A 17,893-nucleotide genomic window follows, 5' to 3' on the forward strand; every position below is an offset into this window, starting at 1 on the left:
GCCATCTGCCCCATCTGACCTGAGTGACAAAGGCCCGCTCACGTTCCCAAGGGGGCCCAGAGCTGTGCTCTTTTTACCTAAAAACCCAGTGAGATCCATCACCATCACCCACCCAAATCATGCAGCTTCTTCTCCTCACTCCCCGCACTCACCTTCTTCAGAGCCAACCCCAGGCACTGTGATTTAAGACAACATTCTCCCCACTTTAGCCTCTTTACTGTCCTTGCCTCTTCCTGTGGCATCTGAACTTCTCTGTTACCTCTAATCCTTCCTCCATCTCTCTTCTGCCCTCTTGGGATCATCTTCTCTGTTCCTCTCACTGTCTTAGACAGATTCTTCCATCACCTTTTGAGTTAACCAATGACCCTTCTGGAAGCCTACCTTTTTCCATAGCATCTTCTGATTAGAGGAAGAGAGTCCTAAAGTCCTCCTGCCTCATTCCTGGAATCGAAACTACAAGGAGGCAAAGCTTGGACCACACAGCAGACCAGTTTCTTGATTTCGCCAAAGTGTTCTCGTGTCTGGACGTTTGTCCAACATGGCCTCAGTGGTCAGTGGTTCCTGGGGGTGAAGACCTTCAGTGAGTCATATGGCCTCATCTCCTGGATCTTCATTGTCCAGTTATTACAGGGCAGCTTAATTAACACTACCCATCTGTTATGCTTTGATTTTGGAGTACAATAGAATGCCTCTTGTTCCTCTCCTTTATTGGCTCAAATTACCCACCGCTCACCCTTCCCTGATAAATAATTTCTCTGTGGGAACAGACCACATCTTTACTTTTAAAGGAGTAATTGCTTCATCAATATTGAGTATTGAATGAATAGATAAATTAGTGGGTGGGTGGATAAGTCAGTGAATTGATGGGTGGATCGATGTGTAGATGGATGAGTGACTATACGGCTAAGTGCATGAGAAGGTGAGAGAATGAATAGGTGAGTGTGTGTGGAGCAGATGAATGGGTGAGAGGTGACTGTAGGTGGGTGGACTGATGAATGATGATGAAGGGCAGTCACCCAGTCTGAGCCTGGGTCATTGTTATATACGCTGGCAGGCCCTACAGCAGGAACTGGCTCTTTATTGGAGCTTCATGGAGGAGCTTGATCAGAGGGCCCAAACCCTGAGTGGCCTTAAGGCCCCTGAGAAGCCAGGCATGATGCAGGCGAGGCTCCGGAAGCAGCTGCAGGCATTGCAGAAGCTGGCAACCACTCGGTGAGGGTCATTGCAACATGTCGTCACCAGGTACCAGGTGTTACCCCTGGCCTGAAAAGAAACCAATGACCCAGGCCCACAGAGATGTGTCAGAAGAGGGATGAGTCCTTGTGCATTATGTATCTCTCTCCATGTACTTCTCAATGAAGGCCTACTGGGCAGGAGCCCAGATCTCCCTACTCCAGTCATCTGTCCCTTCCCCACATCGAAAGCCCTCACCAGCCACCCATACTCACCTCCCTGTGTCTCCCCGAACCAGAGCTGCAAGCTTGCGCAAAAACCCATGAAGAGTCTCATCCTTCAGGTAACCCCCTCTTTGGTTGGGTCCCTGTGGGCAAGCTAACTTCTAGGGAACCACGGGTGTTACTGCAGGGACCAGGAGCTGGAAAGGACCATGAGGCGGCACGAGTTTATGAGGGAAGCCGAGGAATTACAGAACTGGCTGGCTGGTCAGCAGCACGTGGCCAGGACAGAAGAAAGCCCTGGAGAGGACTACGAACACGTCCGAGTGAGGAAAGGGCTAAAAGACAGTCCTGAGACAGAAAGTTGTGGGGTGGGGGGCTGGCCCAGGCTGGGCTGTATGGAGCAAAGGGAGGTGGGAGTCCTCAGTCCTGGCTGAAGAAACACTGGCCCCTGTGCTCCCCTCTCGTCTGTGGAAGGTCTTCCCGAGTCTCTCACTCACTGAGGTTTCTAGCTTCCCCAACTGCTGCCTGCCTCACTAGCCGGGATCCACCTGTCATCCACTCCTCTCTTCTCCTCAGCACCTCCAGATCAATTTTGCAAAGTTTCAGCACCAGTTGGAGATGGGTAGACAACAGGTGGCAACCTGCTTGCAGCTGGCAGACAGCCTGCTGGAGGCTGGTCCCAGTATTGTCCCCAGGATTCATCAGAGGAGGCAGGACCTACAGTGAGTACCCAGAAGTCCAGGTCAGGGGCATGGATTTAAGGCACAGTGCCAGGCAGGGAGGTTCTGAGGCATTAAGAGAAGGTGGCCAGGCTCTGAGAGTCACACTGGCTCTGCCTGTCCACGAGGTAACCAGTGGACTGGCTCTCAGAGGACTGAGCCAGCCCCACATGGCTGTGGCCTGGGACAGAAGGTGAAGCTGGGTGTACAGGTCAGAGAGTTCAACCCACAGCCAACACCTCGGGGTCACTTCCCTAGGCGCCCTGGCTTCCTGACCTCAGGTGAACAGCTCTAGGAAGAGTCTGCCTGGCTAGGACCAAGGCCCCTACTACGAGCTCCTAAGGCTTCCAGGCTTACCTGTGTCATAGACCTTACCTTGCTAGCTGCCCACAAGCTGTATGCTTCCACCCCAGGCAGCAAGATCACAATTTACTCATAACCTCTGGCACAGAGTCTGGTCCAGTGTGTAAGTCTTAGGAGCTCAGTGAAAGGTTGCTAAGTGAATGATTAATGGTGAGTGAGATGCAGACTCTACCTTTGACGTGTACACCATTTAACTGGAGTCTACTTGGAGTACTGGGCATCAAACACACAGATGTAAGGAGTGTCACAAAGTATAAATAGCAGTGACTTGCTGAGCTTTATTGCAGGAGGGAAATGGCAAATTCCTCCCAAACACAGAAAGACTGGCAGCCTCATAGAAGGCTAGTTTGCAGGTTGGCTCAAAGATGGGGGAAAGTTAGGGCAAAGAGTAGGCGTATTCAGGACCTTTAACCAAGTCTTAGACACATCCAGGAAGGAGATGGGCTGACAGACCAAATCTGGCCTCTTGCTGGTTTAGGGCTGCCTGGTTGGAGCTGAGGGAGCTGACCCAGGCTCGGGGCCGTTTGCTCCAAGATGCTGAGATCACCCTCAAAGTTCATGTTGATCTGTCAGACATGCTCATCTGGATCCAGGTGAGAGGGGAGGGGAGGGAGAGCATCCTTGCAGGGCAGCCGCCCATGCTCAGAAGTCCAGCCTCATCTCCTTGTCTCTTGGGCATTTTCCCTCCTCAGGAGAAAGCTATGAGCTTCTCAGACGATGTATCTGGCAACCTGCATGGGGTGGAGGCCCAGCTGAGGGGACTTGAGTGCCTGGAGCATGAACTCACGAGCACCAAGCTGCAGGTGAGCCCAGCTCTGCCAGCCTTTCCCACTTGGGCCCTACAGGCCTCTCAGACCTACCGCATCTGCTCCTCTAGATCCCCCACACTTTCTGGGGTCTCTAGTTGGACCTATTGTGCATAGCAGGACCTGGGTTTCCCTACTGAGCTCGGGTACTCAGACAAGGGCTTTGTCTGTGGCATGGTCAGCCCCTGGCCTCAGGGAGGACACTGTGCTTTGCTCTCTTCTGACCCTCAGGTGCAGGAGCTACTGAAGACAGCAGATAGAGTGCAGACATTGTATCCTGGGATTCAGGCCAACGCTGTGCAGCCAAGACAGCGAGCTGTGGTACAGGCTTGGGAGGCCCTGCAGCTGCAGGTAGAGCAGCGCCGGGCCCAGCTACAGCAGGCGTGTCTCCTGGCCCGTTTCCACATAGCGGTGAGGCCCTTCCCCCCAGCACGTGTGTGTATGTGTGCATGCGAGCATGTGCATGTCTGGACGTCCATGTGGTTGGTCAGAGGGCCTGGCACATGGGACATAGTAGTGCCAGCCCATTGGTGACAGGACAGTCATCCTGGGGCCAGTGGGGACTATGGAGTAAGAATTGGCAGGTCTGTCACTGGAGACCTAGATTCCCCCTCCAGATATTTCAGTCAATGGCCTCTGGACCTGCCAGCATCTGTTTAACATTCATGTTAGGCTCTGCTAGGAGCTGTGATGGAAAGAGGAGGGTGACAAAGAAGTAATAAAAGGATAGCTGCCCTCACAGAGCTTACCTAGCTGAGAGGAGAGCTTAATACCCAAGAGAGTCGGATTCAGGTTCTCTGGGTCCTGGCCCTGGGCTGCCTCTGGAGTCTCATGGCCTGGTAATTGGTAGACCAGGACACACAAACAATAACAATGCAAAGTCCCCAACTCTTCTACTTTTCTAGCAGTGTGCACTTAAGCAAAGCACTTAGCCCTCAGTTGTTCCTCTTTATTGGTTGAGCACTTAGAATTTTTAAAACTCACACACAAAATGTTGTTCAACCTTCGTCTTCACAATGGACACAGGTCAAAGACTCTCCACTTCTAAGAGTGTGTGAGTGATTCAACGTGAATCAACCAGTCATGCCTAAGTGTCAGTTTGATACTCAGTGGGCAGGAAAAACAGTGGGACATTAAGTTGCCACGGAAGGCTTTAGGAAGCAGAGATGGTCTTGGCCTTTGAGAAATGGGTAAGTTTGGAGAGGTGAGAAGGAAGGAGAAGTTCTGGGCAGGAGGGGCAGCGAGAGCGAAGGGCGGAGATGAGGCTTGATGAGAATGTTCTCAGGGAAAAGGGGATGGGATTGCACATGGTGGTTTAGTGAACCTGAAGATATGCTCCTTGGGAATGGACATAACAGAAGGTTATAAGGTCATATAAGGGGTACCCAAGGCTCTGACATGAGAAAGCTTAGAGCAGCCCCATGAGAGTGGGCTTATGCTGCCTGTGGTTGTACCTCCGTCTCTGGTTCCCTGCCACCCGCACAGCCCTGACCTTGCTCTCTCTTGGTCTCCTTGGGGTCAGGTTCAGGAATATGCCTCCTGGGCAGCCAGCATGCAGCAGGAAATACGGGGAGAAGTGACACCCCAGGACTCCAGGTGTAATCCCCTAAAGCTCAGTACCCACCAACAGCTTCGGGCCAAGCTGGAGGTCCAGGAGGAGCTGTACCAGCGGGCCACTCAGCTGGGCCAGCAGATGCTTCTAACTGCAAGCCCATCCACCAAGGAGGTGGGCCCCCTGTCTGGTGCTCCCCAGCCTACCGTGACTGAGCCTGTGCCTGATCGCTTCCCACCCCACCCCGCAGTGCCAGGCCAGCCTCTTCCCACAGGCTGTCCTCAGGACCACATTCCTGGCTTGTTCTCGCTGCTCACCCCAGCCCACTCTCTGTGCTCACCCCCAGGTGCAGGAGAGGCTGCAAGCCTTGCAGGACACACGGGAGCAGCTGTTCCAGGCCTGGGAGCAGAAGCGAGAGACGCTGCAGGCCATGCACCGAGAGCAGTGCTTCTTCAGAGAGTGTGGCCACCTGGACAGGACCCTCCAGGCCCAAGAGGCAGGTTCCCTCACACACACACACACACACACACACACACACACACACCCCAGGGTTTCCTGTCTTTCCTCTCTCCCCTCCCTTGTCCTTTGCTTTGCTTCCTGAGTCTCTGGATTTCTTTTTTTTAAAAACATGGAGCATCAAGAGTTAGACTTCCCAGATGGCCACAGGGGCACCTGAACCTCCCAGCATCCATAGCCCGTCAGGATCTCCTCCTCCCCTCCTCCCCCGCTGAGCCCTGCAGGATCTGTGGAAGGTTAGGTTGTCAGATGTCGAGGTGTTTCAATCCTTCAGTCCACAGTGCTGTTCTTCCTCTCAGCTCCTCCTCCCCCCACCCCATGCTAGTTCCCACCTCAACCCCCACTGCATGCCCAGAGCCCACCTTAGCCTTCACCCCAGAACCTTACCTCTCTCAGAGAGCCCAGGACCCTGCTTCAGCACAGGCTGCAGATGGAGAGCTTGGCCATTTGCATGTCCTTGGTGGCCATTTGCTGCGTCCTACAGAGTCAGGCTTCTGACTCTCTTTGACTCTTCTGGGGCCTATCCAGGTGTCCCTGAAAGCCAGTTCCCTGGGGAGCTCAGTAGAAGAGGTGGAGCAATTGATACGAAAGCATGAGGTCTTTCAGAAGATTCTGACTGCCCAGGATAAGAAGGTAATGGGCTTGGAGAGTTCAGGGCATAGTCTAGAGGGGTTGAAGCAAGTTCAGACACTTTGGGGGAATGTAGACTCTATAGGGGACTTGGAGTGCGGTGCACACACAGAAGCATTGCTTATTGGGAGCAGCACTGTGGATTTTGGGGGGCTTTACTGGGATCAGTGACTAGGCAGCACCCGGGTGGGGTGGGCCACACTGGGGAGACTGCAGAGGGCTCTGGGGCTGCTAGCTCACATGGCTGTGGGGAGCTGCGTGGTTCTGACTGGCACTGGTAGCTTCAGCCTGAGTATTGCAGAGTGGAGGGAGAAGCTTCAAGACCCCCACAGAAAGGGTTCTGGGTGCAGTGGGCCAGCCCCCCAACAGCACAGACCCATACTCTGTGTCCCAACCCCGCAGACAGAGGCTGTGTGCGAGCAGGCGAAGGTGCTCCGGGGCCCGAGGGTGCAGGCCTTACTGAGCACAGTGCTGGAGCGACGGGCTCGGGTGAAGGACCTGGCAGAGGGCCGGCGACATGCCCTGCACACCGCCCTGCTGACGGCTGACTTCACCAGGGCTGTGACCCAGGTCAAAGGGCATTCACCCCGGGGTCTCCCTAGGGTCTCCCTATTAAGCCACATTTTACCTTTCCCATGCCCTTCACCCCCACGAGGGGCTCACCACAACGTGTGATAAGAAAGCCCGTCCTTGAAGAGGTCAATGGCTTTTCAGAGGCTGAGGTGGGCCTGGTTTTCAGACCCCAGGTGTGAAGACTTTTCCTTTTCCAGCCTAGGAAAAGTCATCAAAGAGCTGCAGGAATGGAACTGAGTAGTCAGGACCACCAGGACTAGGGCACCCTCCACATGACCTCATCCAGGCCAATGTCAGCCACTTCCTGGGTTGAAGACCACTGAGGTCTGGGCAGTGTCTTCCTAGACTAAAACCAATGATTCTCATGTGTCTGGAGTCACCCCACCCCCACCCCTGAGGGCAGTATTTGGCTACTTGGTCATGGCTGGGAGGCAGGCCTAGGGTTTCTGTGGACTGAGTCACTACTGAGCCTCACAGTATCCATGTCCCACCACCCCACAGGCCGAGGGCTGGATCCAGGAGCGGGTCCAGCAGCTGAAAGAGCCTGTCCTTCCAGGGAGTCTGACAGCTAAGCGGATACACCTGCAGAAACACTGGGCCTTGGAGGCTGAGGTCAAGGCCCTTGAGGAGGTCATAACCTCGGTTGCCAAGGTAACAGCCAGGCCGTCCCCCTGCTTCTGAATTCCAGGTGATCAGGGGGAAGGTAACAGGAAGAGGGAGCCTGTGATGGCAGAAGAGCAAGAAGAATGACAGGCGTGATCTGCCCCTGTCCCCTCTCTGTAGAAGGGCGAGGCTCTCCTGGCACAGAGCAGCCCTCGCCCAGGAGAGATCTCACAGAGGCTGCAGGCACTGCAGGAGCACTGGGACAAGCTGAGGCAGGCAGTGGTGCTCCGGGGCCAGGACCTGAAGGACAAGCAGCACTTCCAGGAGTTTCTGCAGAGAGTCGACCGTGCAGAGGCCTGGATCCAAGAGAAGGTGGAGGCCTGCTGGCCAGGGACAAGGCAGGGTGGCTGGGCTGAGAAGAACATCAGAAGGAGACCCCCGGGCCTATATCTCTTCTTCAGGAAGTCCCCCCAAAACTCCACAGAGCCCCGGCCCCTGGGTGCCAAGGGGCTGGTGTCTCCAAGTGCCTTGGTCTCTATAGGAGGAGATGCTGAGCTGCAGAGACCTGGGCCGGGGCCTGGAGCACTGCTTACAGCTCCACAGGCAGCTCCGAGGAGCCTTGGCCAAGGTAAGGGGGCCCTGCCCAGGGAGAGGTCGGCCGTGGAGTCCCCAGTTCGGAAATACACTCAAGCAGTGAGGGAGCAAGGAGCCCTAGTGGCACAGTGGTTAAGCACTTGATTGGTCATTGAAATCTACCAGTTGATTGGCAAGAGAACAATGTGATGGTCAGCTTCTGGAAGATTTGCAGACTCAGAAGCCCTGTGGGGCAGTTCCACTACCTACAGGGTCAGAGACCAGGGAAGCGGGGGATGAGAGAGCGTGGTTCTGAACCTACACTGGGTTCACCTGTCGGTGCCACACGCCACCTGCACACGCTGAGGCAAGCCTTTGTTCATCTTTGTAGTGCCTGCCTCCTGGGCAAGGTGATGCTGATGTGTGGAGGTCACACAATCTATCCATGTGATAAAGCTGTACAGAGCCATGTCCCTAAACACGTATACAGAGAGAGAGAGGAACACATAGTGAAAAGGGATTGACTCTGAATAAAGTCTATAATCTAGTTGGTACTACCTCCCTAATGTCAATTTTCCAGGGTTTTTTAAAAATACTTAATATTTAAAATATTAAGTGCTTCACAAATTTGCATGTCATCCTTGTGCAGGGACTATGCAAATCTTCTCTGTATTGTTTCAATTTGAGTATATGTGCTGCTCAAGAGAGTACAATTTTCTGTTTGAATAATACATTGTTGTTATGTCCTGCTGAGTTAGATCCAACTCATAGCTGACCCTCCAGTGGGTGTTTGGAGGTAGCAAGTCATGTAAGAGGAGACTGCCCATCTTTCTCCCACAGAGCAGCTGGTGGGTTTGAAAGTGTGCATTTAGGTTGGCAGCCTACCTCCCCACCCCTAAGCCACCAGCGCTCCCTTAAATATTATACTGCATTCATACACACGATGTCATGCTATGGTCATATACCGTGCCTTTAAGGGCTAAAGTGCACCTGACCCAAACAACAGTGTGTTCAGTCTCTTAATCTGCCTGTGAAAGCTGGATGGTGAATAAAGAAGCCTGAAGGAGAAGTGATGCCTTTGAAATGAGGTGCTGGTGCAGAATATTGACTGTACCTTGGACTGCCAAAACCCAAAGCAATCAATCTTGAAAGTGCAGCCAGAGTGTTCCTTAGAAGCGTGAGTGGTGAGGCATTGTCTCACATGCTTTGAGCATATGATCAGGAGGGGTCAGTCCTTGGAAAATTATATCATTCTTGGAAAGGTCAGGAGAAAAGAGGAAGACTGTCCAGGAGGTGGCTTACCACAGTGGCTGCAGCACAGAGTTTATGCACAGCAGCGATTGTGAGGATGCCAGAGAACCAGGCAGCGTTTCCCTCTGTCGGGTGCATGACACAGCCAGCTAGACAGCACTGAGCCACAGCAATCGTTTCATGTCACAAATGGCTTTGGGACAAGCTAGAGAACCAGTGCAGGGCAGCTCTCTATTACTTTTGCAACTTCCCCTGAGTTGGTACTTATTAATAGGAAGTTGGAGGTGGGATGTAGGAAAATTATGGTTGGAATGGAGTATCTCCCTCTGCAGGACAGAGCAGAACTGTCCTAGGGCTTCCCCGGCTATAAATGCTTACACAAGTAGCTGGTGAATCTGAAACACTGACCTTCTGGTTACTAGCTTAGTGCTTTAAACACAACACCACTAGGGCTCCTACTAGTAGTTGTTCATTATGAAGTGTCAAGTCAAAACCGACTCACAGCAGACCCTCTAGTGGGTTTTCAGTGGCAGGGGAGATTGCCTGTCTTTCTCCCTTAGAGCATCTGGTGGATTTGAACTACCTGCCTTTGGGTTGGCAGTGCAACTCCTTACCCACTAGGCCACCAGACCTCCCTTGGGCTCCTAATGGTTGAGGCTTAAATAAAAACTGCTCAAAGCATTCCTTTTGTGATACTATTTCAGCATATTCCTCTTACCTCCACTTCTCTTCCCTCTCCACACACATACACACTTAGAATCTATCTTACATGGCATAGGAGAAAGAAAAATGACAGATGTGTTCACAAGCAGGGTTAGAGACCAAACGTGTGAGCCTCGGTGCACTGGTATCAGTGCATATGGTTGTTACAATGCTGCAGTTCTTATATCTAAGATGTCCACTGCTAAGAGGGAAACCTCACAGACCAGAATGGGAAAGAAATCTTATAGTAGACAGTCCTAGACTTTTCAAACAGCTAGCTTTGCCTCCTGGCTCTGCCACAAATTGTGTTAACTCTCTGGAATCTGTCAAAACTCATTGAGTCAAAACCAACTCAGGATGTGAGGGTGATCTGGCTGCGACATCTGTCATCTGATTGATTGTAAGGGTTGATTGGGCTGATCTGACTGGCTAGGCAGGTGTTCCCTTCCTCTCTCAACAATCCATGTGCGTCCCTCTGAAAGCTAAGCACCCGGTTGAAGAAGATGACCATCTCCAATAGAAGACCATCGTTTGGTCAAGGGTATATGAGTAAGCTGGGCTCCCCTGCTAGAACCTCTAAACAAGCTCTCAAAACCAACTCATCACACCCAGTTGGAAAGAACAGAAACATGAGCCATTTTTGCTCTCTTGACTGTCAAAGTTGGGCAAAAAGCTAGCCTGTGTGCTAAAACCTGAAAGATGCGTAAAAGCTTGAAGTTGGAAGGAAGGGGATAAAGGAAGTGGGCAGGTACGAAGGTCTGAAGGCAAGGTATTCTAGAGTGACAATAACAAAGAAAATTCTGCATTAAAAAAAAAAACCAAAACAACTTAACAACTCATTAGCGGGAGAGATTTCCCATCTCTCTCCTGCGGACTCTCGGGTGGGTTCAAACTGTCAGAGCGGTGCCACCTTTGTGTTAGCACAACTGCTTACAGGCTGCACCTCCAGAGCTCCCAGGGCTCCGCTGTAGCGTCCATAAAAGGAGGGAACAGCCTTCCCTGGCTGCCGCGTCTGAGACACTTCACAAGAACGCTTCGAGAATTGTAAACAGGCTTTACAGATGTCAAGTGCTTTTACTAGGAGCAGGACACTGGCCAGCCTACTCTTCCCATGTGCCTATAAGCTTGGACTAGGGTCACAGCAACAGGAGCCTTGGCCAGGGACACTCAAATCTCATAAGAGAGATACTGTATTTGACCCCTCACTTTGTTTTTCTTATCTGAAATTGCATTTTAACTTTAAAGGCTTCAGTTAGTGTATGTCCATCCTCCACTCCTGTGCTGAGCCTGACCTTGGGAACAGTTTCTGGTCTCAGAGGTGACTCTGGGGCTACAGACAGAAGCCTGGTCCTCACTACTGGGATGAAGTGACCCCAAGTACCCAATAGGTAGAGAAAGCAGCTGCCCTCATCGCCCTCCTCTGTTCTCCAAACATGCTGCTTCTCATCTGGGCCCCGAGCAGGACAACACCCTCCTCAAGTGCCAATCACAGCGCACAGGAGGGACCTAGAGGGAGGGGTGCAGTGCCCACTTTCCACCTCCCCACACAGGATGGAGTGGATGACACCTGCATTCGGAGAATCAATGACTTATCAATGCAGCTCAAGATCCGGGACCCCGACCAGATCAAGACCATGTACCAGCGACGAAGCCAGCTCAACAACAGGCCAGTGTCAGCTGGGGATACAGCAGAGCTGGGCCCACTTCACAGCCAGCCTTACATTCCCCTTTGCCCCCAGATGGAATAGTTTCCATGACAACCTGCTCCGGTACCAGCAGCAGCTGGAAGGGACCCTGGAGATCCACACGTTGTCCCATGAGCTGGACGACATCATCAGGAGGATAGTGGAGAAGGTAGGAGTGAAAGGGTCCTGGTGTTTGCTGCTTGCAAAGACTCTGAGTCTGGAGTGCTGCCAACAGTCTCCTGGCCTTTCACTCTCCCAGGGTCTGATGGGCCCCTCTGAGGTTAGCTCAAAACCATGGAAACGCCCTCCATGCTGACCCAGAAATTGGTCCCCTGGTCCCTTTCTCCTCAATCTGCTGTGGATCCAGAGCTTGTGCCTCAGTTTCCTTCTGTCCCTGGGCACCCAGAACCCCCATGTGGATCCTCCAGAAACGCACAGGGGAGAAGCTGGCAAAGGCAAAATGAGAACTTTACAGTTGTAGAGTCTTTGGTGAATAAGGGGTGTTCCTATCCTGTCTCCATTGTTCTCCCTCCTCCTGGTCTGCCTGTGACACTCTCTTCTTTGCTTGAGTTTCCAAAGGGATGAGAATCAGAACAACGTAGGAGAAAGCACCACTTGTGAGTGAGCGCATTGCCTCCAAGGAAATGCCAAGCCCCATTCTGCTCCCAGGAATCATCCTGCTTCACATGGTTGGGGCCAAAGCCCTGCTTTAGGTAGCAGGAAGGAAGATGGCACCGAGGGGTGGGAGCCGGGCTGGGCCCTGGCTTTCCACACCGACACCTGTGAAGGGCAGTGATCATACAGTCAAGTGCAGGCTGTCACCAGCCTGAGGCCTTGCAGCTCTGCACGAGGGGGAAACAGAGGCAGGAGCAGGAGAGGAGAGGTTAAGCCAGACACCGCCCCACTCCTCCCCAGAGCACCCTGGCCCAGGCCCTGGACTACGGGGCAGATGTGGCAAGTGTGGAGAGGCTACTGCGCAAACACCAGGAGCTGGAGCAGGAGATGGGCCTCATTGACGCCCAGCTTGAGGTGTGTGGCTGGGGCTGGAGGGGGATCCAGGCCCGGAGGACTTGGATGGACATGGGGCCAACCAGGCCCCCTCTAGACACCCCCACTTCAGGACATGACTGGGGCTGGAGGGGGATCCAGGCCTGGAGGACCTGGAAGGACACAGGGCCAACCAGACCCCCCCGGGTACCCCCACTCCAGAACCCCTATAGCAGGGATCCCCCTGAGCCTGGCCTGCCCCGTCCTAGCCTCCGACTGTCCCCACAGCCCCTGGAGTGTAAGGTAGTCCGCCTCTGCCGGAGCAGTCTGGGGGCAGCCCACGTCCTGCGTGACAAGCATCGGGAGGTGATGGACTGCTGGCGGCAGCTCCAGAGCAGGGCCCAGAAGCAGTAAGGCTACCTTGGGTCTCCTTTCCTCACTATCCCCCCAGCACCCTATCAATCCCCACGTGTCTCCCTGGCCCCTGTGGTTTCTCCTCAAGTAATGGCCTGGATGGTCACCCACCTGACTTGTGGCCCCAGCCCACAGGCCCTCTGGGTGTGGCTGTGAGTGGTAAGGGACAGGACAGACACTGGTGGCAGTGGGGACAGAGCTGATGCTCTTGTGGGTAGGAAGGAGCTACTGGACACCTCACGCCAAGCGCAGATGCTCCAGGCAACACTGCAGGAACTGCAGGCCTGGGCCCGGGGGCTGCGGGCTGAGATGGACACCGGAAGCCCGCCTGGCAGCACCGCAGAGGCCCAGCGCCTGCTGGAGGAGCACCAGGAGCGAAGGGCGAGTGCATATCCAGGGCCTGTCCTGTGATCACACCTGCTGTCCATTCCACCGCCTCTCTCCCAGCTTGTTCTCTGGTTTTGTCTTCATCTCCCACCTCATCTTTCTCCTCTCCCATTCCACTCCTCTGACTATCTTGCAACCTCTCCTCCTTCCTGCTGGGCCTGCACCCTCCACCCCTGGGAGGCTCAGCTCCAGGGATCTGATCACAGTCCCATTGCAGGCTGCGATGATGTCTCGAACAAACAGCATCAGCCTGGCCCGAAGTGTTGGGCAGCAACTACTCGCCACAGGGCCTCTGTGCCCTTCTGATGTCCACCAGGGCCTGGCAGGGCTGGAACAGGAGCTGAGCAGCCTGCAAGGGGCCTGGCAGGAGCACCAGCATCAGCTGCAGCAGGCCCTGGAGCTGCAGGTGGGCATAGTTCAACCCTAGCCTCACCCCCGCCCCTCATTCACCTACACCTGGGCAAGCTCCTGACGAAAACTAAAGCCAGAGATGCTTCTGCGCTAGGGCTTCTCAGCCCCCCTCAGCTCACAAGGATTGCTCTGAGTGCTGTGAACTCTTGTGCCAGGCCCTGGGCCTCCCACCTGAGCCACTGGAAGGGTCACCCCTCTTGGCTCCATTGGCCCCTCTGCTTTCTCCTGCTTTTCCTGTTCTCACCAGCTATTCCTGAGCTCTGTGGAGAAAATGGAAAGTTGGCTCTGCAGCAAAGAAGCTTCCTTAGCCAGTGAGGACTTGGGGGTAGGTACCTAGTGGGATTGGGGAGGAATTCACAACAACAGTGCCAGGCATCCAACCAGCCAGTGCCGCCCGAGAGCCCCAGGCCTGAGTGGAAGAGCCTTTCATCCCTCATCTGCTCCTCCGTATGCCGCTTACCCACCAGCCGAGGCCAATGGTGGTGGAGCACCTCCAGAGGGCATGGTGCCAGGCTGAGGGGCAATCATGGGCACTTCACGAGTAGGCATGTGGCCCTCGTCCATTCTCGTCTTCCTCCCACTAGCCTCCTCTCCATCCTCCTCACTTCCCATACACCCAGGCATTTGCTTTCCCCACCACCACCCTGAGCCTTTTGGAAGATGAGCCTGGCCAATGGGAGGCCCCAGAGAATAGTGTGAAAGGAGTTGAGTGCTCGCTGAGATTGACTATTAGAGCGCGCCTGGCAGCTTCTCGAGAGAAGGCCGGGCAATCTCTCCCATAAAGGGCACAGCCTGGGAAACCCTTCAAGGCAGTTCTAATCTCTCCACTGGGGTTGCAGAAAGTCAGAATTGACTGGATGGCCTCCAACAACAACAGACCTCCCTGTGCTGATGTAAACTGACGTGTTGGGAGTTTAGAGAGGGTGGCCGTTGCGGTATGACAAACTCCCCCTGCCCTGGAAATTCTGATCCTTGAACCCTGTCCCCAAAACCACCCTGATTGAGAATCACTGCCCTAAAGGGAGACACAGGCTGGAGAACCCCCTCTAGGGCTTGAGGGGTGTAGTTTTAGGAGGCAGAGCAGTCACTCTAAGGCTGAGCTGCCTCTTGGTGGACAGCAGATAACTGGATGGGGAGAGGGAGGATGTCTCCCTCATGGCCAGTGTCAGACTCTCCCACTCCCGCCAGGATCCCTCGGCCAACGTGGAGACCCTCCTGAGGAAGCTCAAGGTGCTCAGACGAGACCTGGAGGCTCAGACGGAAAAGATGAGCTCACTGGAGGTCACAGCCCGCAATCTGCACCAGGGAGGGCACCGCGGGGCCCAGAGCGCCCTGGACAGGTTCCAGGCCATGCTTCTGAGGTAGCTCTTGGTTTAGGGGTGTGGGAGCGTGGGTGGGTTGGTGTGGGCACCAGACATCTGGCTCTTCCTTTCTTGTCCAGCCTCTTGGCCCCACATTTACAAGCCTTTCCCCCAAATGTCAGCCTTTAGGGACTTCAAACAGCACATGGGAACTTTCATGAAAGTTCTATGTATTCTGGGTGGATACTGAAAAATTAAGAGAAAATAGTATAACTGAATGGGAGACATAGGTCAGACGGCCCCTAATCCCACTGCTGCCCATTGATGATGGGACTTTGCCTCAGTCCCCAACGTCTGAATCTCACTTCCATAGTAAGGTGTTAGGGTTAGGGGTCGTCTCCTGGGGTTGTTGTGAGGATTAGAAAAGAAGACCCCCTCAGTTCTAATGGCTTAGTGGTAAGGAGCTGTGTTGCCAACACAAAGGCACAGTGTTCAAACCCACCGTTTCTCAGGAGAAAGATGGCAGTCTCTTCCAGTGCAATTTACAGCCTCAGAAGCCCACTGAAGGGTCAGCTAGGAGTCTGGCCCAGTAGCAGTGAGTGAGGGATGGTCTGAGCATGGTGCCTGGCACAAATGAACAAGCCGACAGATTTCGTGTCTTAACTAGTTCAGCCACAGATGCAGAACTAGCACAGTTAATGAAACAGTAGATTCTACCTTTTTTCTTTCATAAAAGCTCATCTGGTTTGAATGCCTTGCTCAGAAACTCAGGTCAAGGCAAAATTGACTACACACTGGGTTCCAGAGGCAGCCCGCTGCGTCGCACAATGTTTCTGGCTCCTGACAGTGTCTGTCTGTGCTGTGCCTGCAGACACAGGGACCATCCACACTGAAGGTGAACCCACCTGAGTTACCCAGGGAGGTCTTTGAGGTGACAAATGGCAAATGTTGATCCACTTGTCTCTGTCAACACAACCTCTCCTTTCAGTCCCATAGGTGGTTCCTAGCAGGCCAGCTGTCCCTCAGCACAGGTCACCTGACGGGCCCCTCCCCATGCCTCACAAGCTTCTATCTTCCACTGAAAGGGAATTTCTTTTCCTTCAAACCTGTCTGCATCCCCTAGACCCAACACTCTTTGGTGGCCCAGCCAGTGGGAGACAAAGGTCCATAGACGTGTCAACATGTGGAAGTGGGACTGTGGGCGCACCAGCGTGGGAGCAGGGATGGGGAGGATGTGAGACATAAAGAAAATATTAAAATACCTCTTCTTTTTTATTTTCAAATGTTTTTAATTTTATTTTTGTGCATATGACAAGGTATTTAATATATCGGTACTTTGCATATAAATGATTAAGTAAGGAACCCTGCTAGTGGTGTAGTGGTTAAATCAAAAAGATGCCAACCAAAAGATGGTGGTTGTAACCCATCAACTGTTTTTCAGGAGAATGCTGTGACCACCTGCTTCATTGAGGATTACAGTCTTGGGAACACTGGGCCAGTTATTCTATGTCCTATATGGTTCCTATGAGTTGGAATCAACTGGCAGTGCAATTTCAGTTCACAACTAGAAACATAGTATAAATTTAGGGGTACCTGCTCAAGCTTCTCTCTAATAACAGTGCCTGATTTTTTTTTTAAGACACTGAGAACGCCTTGCCGTGAAGTCAGCTATGGCTGACCCTCCAGTGGGTTTTCAGAGGCTGTAAATTGCACTAGAGGAGACTGCCTATCCTATGCAGCTGCTGCAGGATTTGAACAACCAGTGTCTCTATTTCAGAGGAAATATCAGGCTGTAACATACTAATGCCTAAGAAAAACGGCTCTGTGTGTGTGTGTGTGTGTGTGTGTGTGTGTGTGTGTGTGTGTGTGTGTGTGTGTGGTGTGTTATACGCATGCACCAGATACTGGTGAGTAGAGCATGACACCCTCCTTCTGGCAGGAAAGAGGCACTCCTGAAGCGAACTGGGACCTGTCACCACCAGCTGGAGGAGCTTCGGAAGCTGCAGACATTCCTGCAGGAGTCCTATGAGGTTCTAGTTACTTGAGAATCAGGAGCTGGTAGGGGAAGAGAGAAGTCACTCCCAGGAGAGGTCGCTTTTCCTCTGGGGCAGAGTTTAAGGGAAAGGGAAGGGTCCCAAGCAGTAGAACCTGATCTTCCCTGTGTGCCCAGGTGACTGCATGGCTGAGGAAGAAGAACCAGGTGGTTCTGGAAGAGGATCTTCAGGATCCAGCCACGGTGCAGACACAATTGCAGAAGCAGCAGAAGCTCCAGGCCGAGCTGGACTCAGCTGTGCACCAGAAGCAGAGGCTGCAGATGGTGAGGCCAGTGAGGGGTGACACAAGGCAATCTTGCAGGTCAGAGCAAGGGACACCCCCACCATTCCCTGTGGCCATTGCTCACTGAGTACATTTGTATGCAGACACCATGCAGAAATGTGGTGTGAAGCAATGCTTCCCAGGGTACAGTCTCCAATAATGGTGACTTCAATATTTTGGGCAGAAGATGGGGATCCAGACTTCTTTTTTTAACATGACAAAATTTGTCATTGTAACCATTTTAAGCTCAGTGGCATTAATCACACCCACAAAGTCATGCAACCATCACTGCTATCTGCTCAAATCCATTAGTGACTCCAAGGGACATAAATAGGCAGTCTCCTCTCATGGAATTTACAGACTAAAACATCCAACACAAAGTCAGTTATGAGTTGGTTCTGACTCAACAGTAATGAGTTTTTGAGATGAAGCAGAAACTCAGCACCTATGAAGCACTCACTCACGCCTAGTTCTCCCTCCTCCCAGCCCATGGTGCCCATGAATCTCCATTCTGTCTCTATACACCTATCTTTTCTAGAGCATTCATATAAACGGGATGATGCCTGAATTGTCCTTCTGTGCCTAGCTTATTTAGTTCAACATATGTTGTTGTTATGTGCCCTCGAGTCACCTGCGACTCATAGCGACCCTATGTACAACAGCCCTAAACTCCGCTCTGTCCTGAGCCAATCGCACTGTCTCTGACA

At 53.0% G+C, this 17,893-nt stretch overlaps 1 protein-coding gene across 1 annotated transcript in view; it reads left to right on the forward strand.

Moving 5' to 3' along the window:
• Positions 1 to 17,893, forward strand: part of SPTBN5 (spectrin, beta, non-erythrocytic 5) — a 61,363-nt gene that overhangs the window by 26,679 nt on the left and 16,791 nt on the right. The window contains exons 26-48 of the mRNA XM_006883221.1: positions 1,055 to 1,212; positions 1,585 to 1,720; positions 1,974 to 2,119; positions 2,958 to 3,072; positions 3,172 to 3,282; positions 3,517 to 3,696; positions 4,808 to 5,011; positions 5,184 to 5,333; positions 5,882 to 5,986; positions 6,386 to 6,553; positions 7,058 to 7,207; positions 7,340 to 7,531; positions 7,701 to 7,787; positions 11,236 to 11,351; positions 11,425 to 11,539; positions 12,286 to 12,399; positions 12,646 to 12,767; positions 12,990 to 13,152; positions 13,376 to 13,564; positions 13,817 to 13,894; positions 14,758 to 14,930; positions 16,810 to 16,900; positions 17,041 to 17,187. Of these exons, the coding sequence (XP_006883283.1) occupies positions 1,055 to 1,212; positions 1,585 to 1,720; positions 1,974 to 2,119; positions 2,958 to 3,072; positions 3,172 to 3,282; positions 3,517 to 3,696; positions 4,808 to 5,011; positions 5,184 to 5,333; positions 5,882 to 5,986; positions 6,386 to 6,553; positions 7,058 to 7,207; positions 7,340 to 7,531; positions 7,701 to 7,787; positions 11,236 to 11,351; positions 11,425 to 11,539; positions 12,286 to 12,399; positions 12,646 to 12,767; positions 12,990 to 13,152; positions 13,376 to 13,564; positions 13,817 to 13,894; positions 14,758 to 14,930; positions 16,810 to 16,900; positions 17,041 to 17,187 (3,210 nt within the window). The remainder of the gene's footprint in view (positions 1 to 1,054; positions 1,213 to 1,584; positions 1,721 to 1,973; positions 2,120 to 2,957; positions 3,073 to 3,171; positions 3,283 to 3,516; positions 3,697 to 4,807; positions 5,012 to 5,183; positions 5,334 to 5,881; positions 5,987 to 6,385; positions 6,554 to 7,057; positions 7,208 to 7,339; positions 7,532 to 7,700; positions 7,788 to 11,235; positions 11,352 to 11,424; positions 11,540 to 12,285; positions 12,400 to 12,645; positions 12,768 to 12,989; positions 13,153 to 13,375; positions 13,565 to 13,816; positions 13,895 to 14,757; positions 14,931 to 16,809; positions 16,901 to 17,040; positions 17,188 to 17,893) is intronic.

Source organism: Elephantulus edwardii, unplaced genomic scaffold (assembly GCF_000299155.1).
Source record: "Elephantulus edwardii isolate Elephantulus edwardi_28Jun2011 unplaced genomic scaffold, EleEdw1.0 scaffold00026, whole genome shotgun sequence".
NCBI classification, from domain to species: Eukaryota; Metazoa; Chordata; class Mammalia; order Macroscelidea; family Macroscelididae; genus Elephantulus; species Elephantulus edwardii.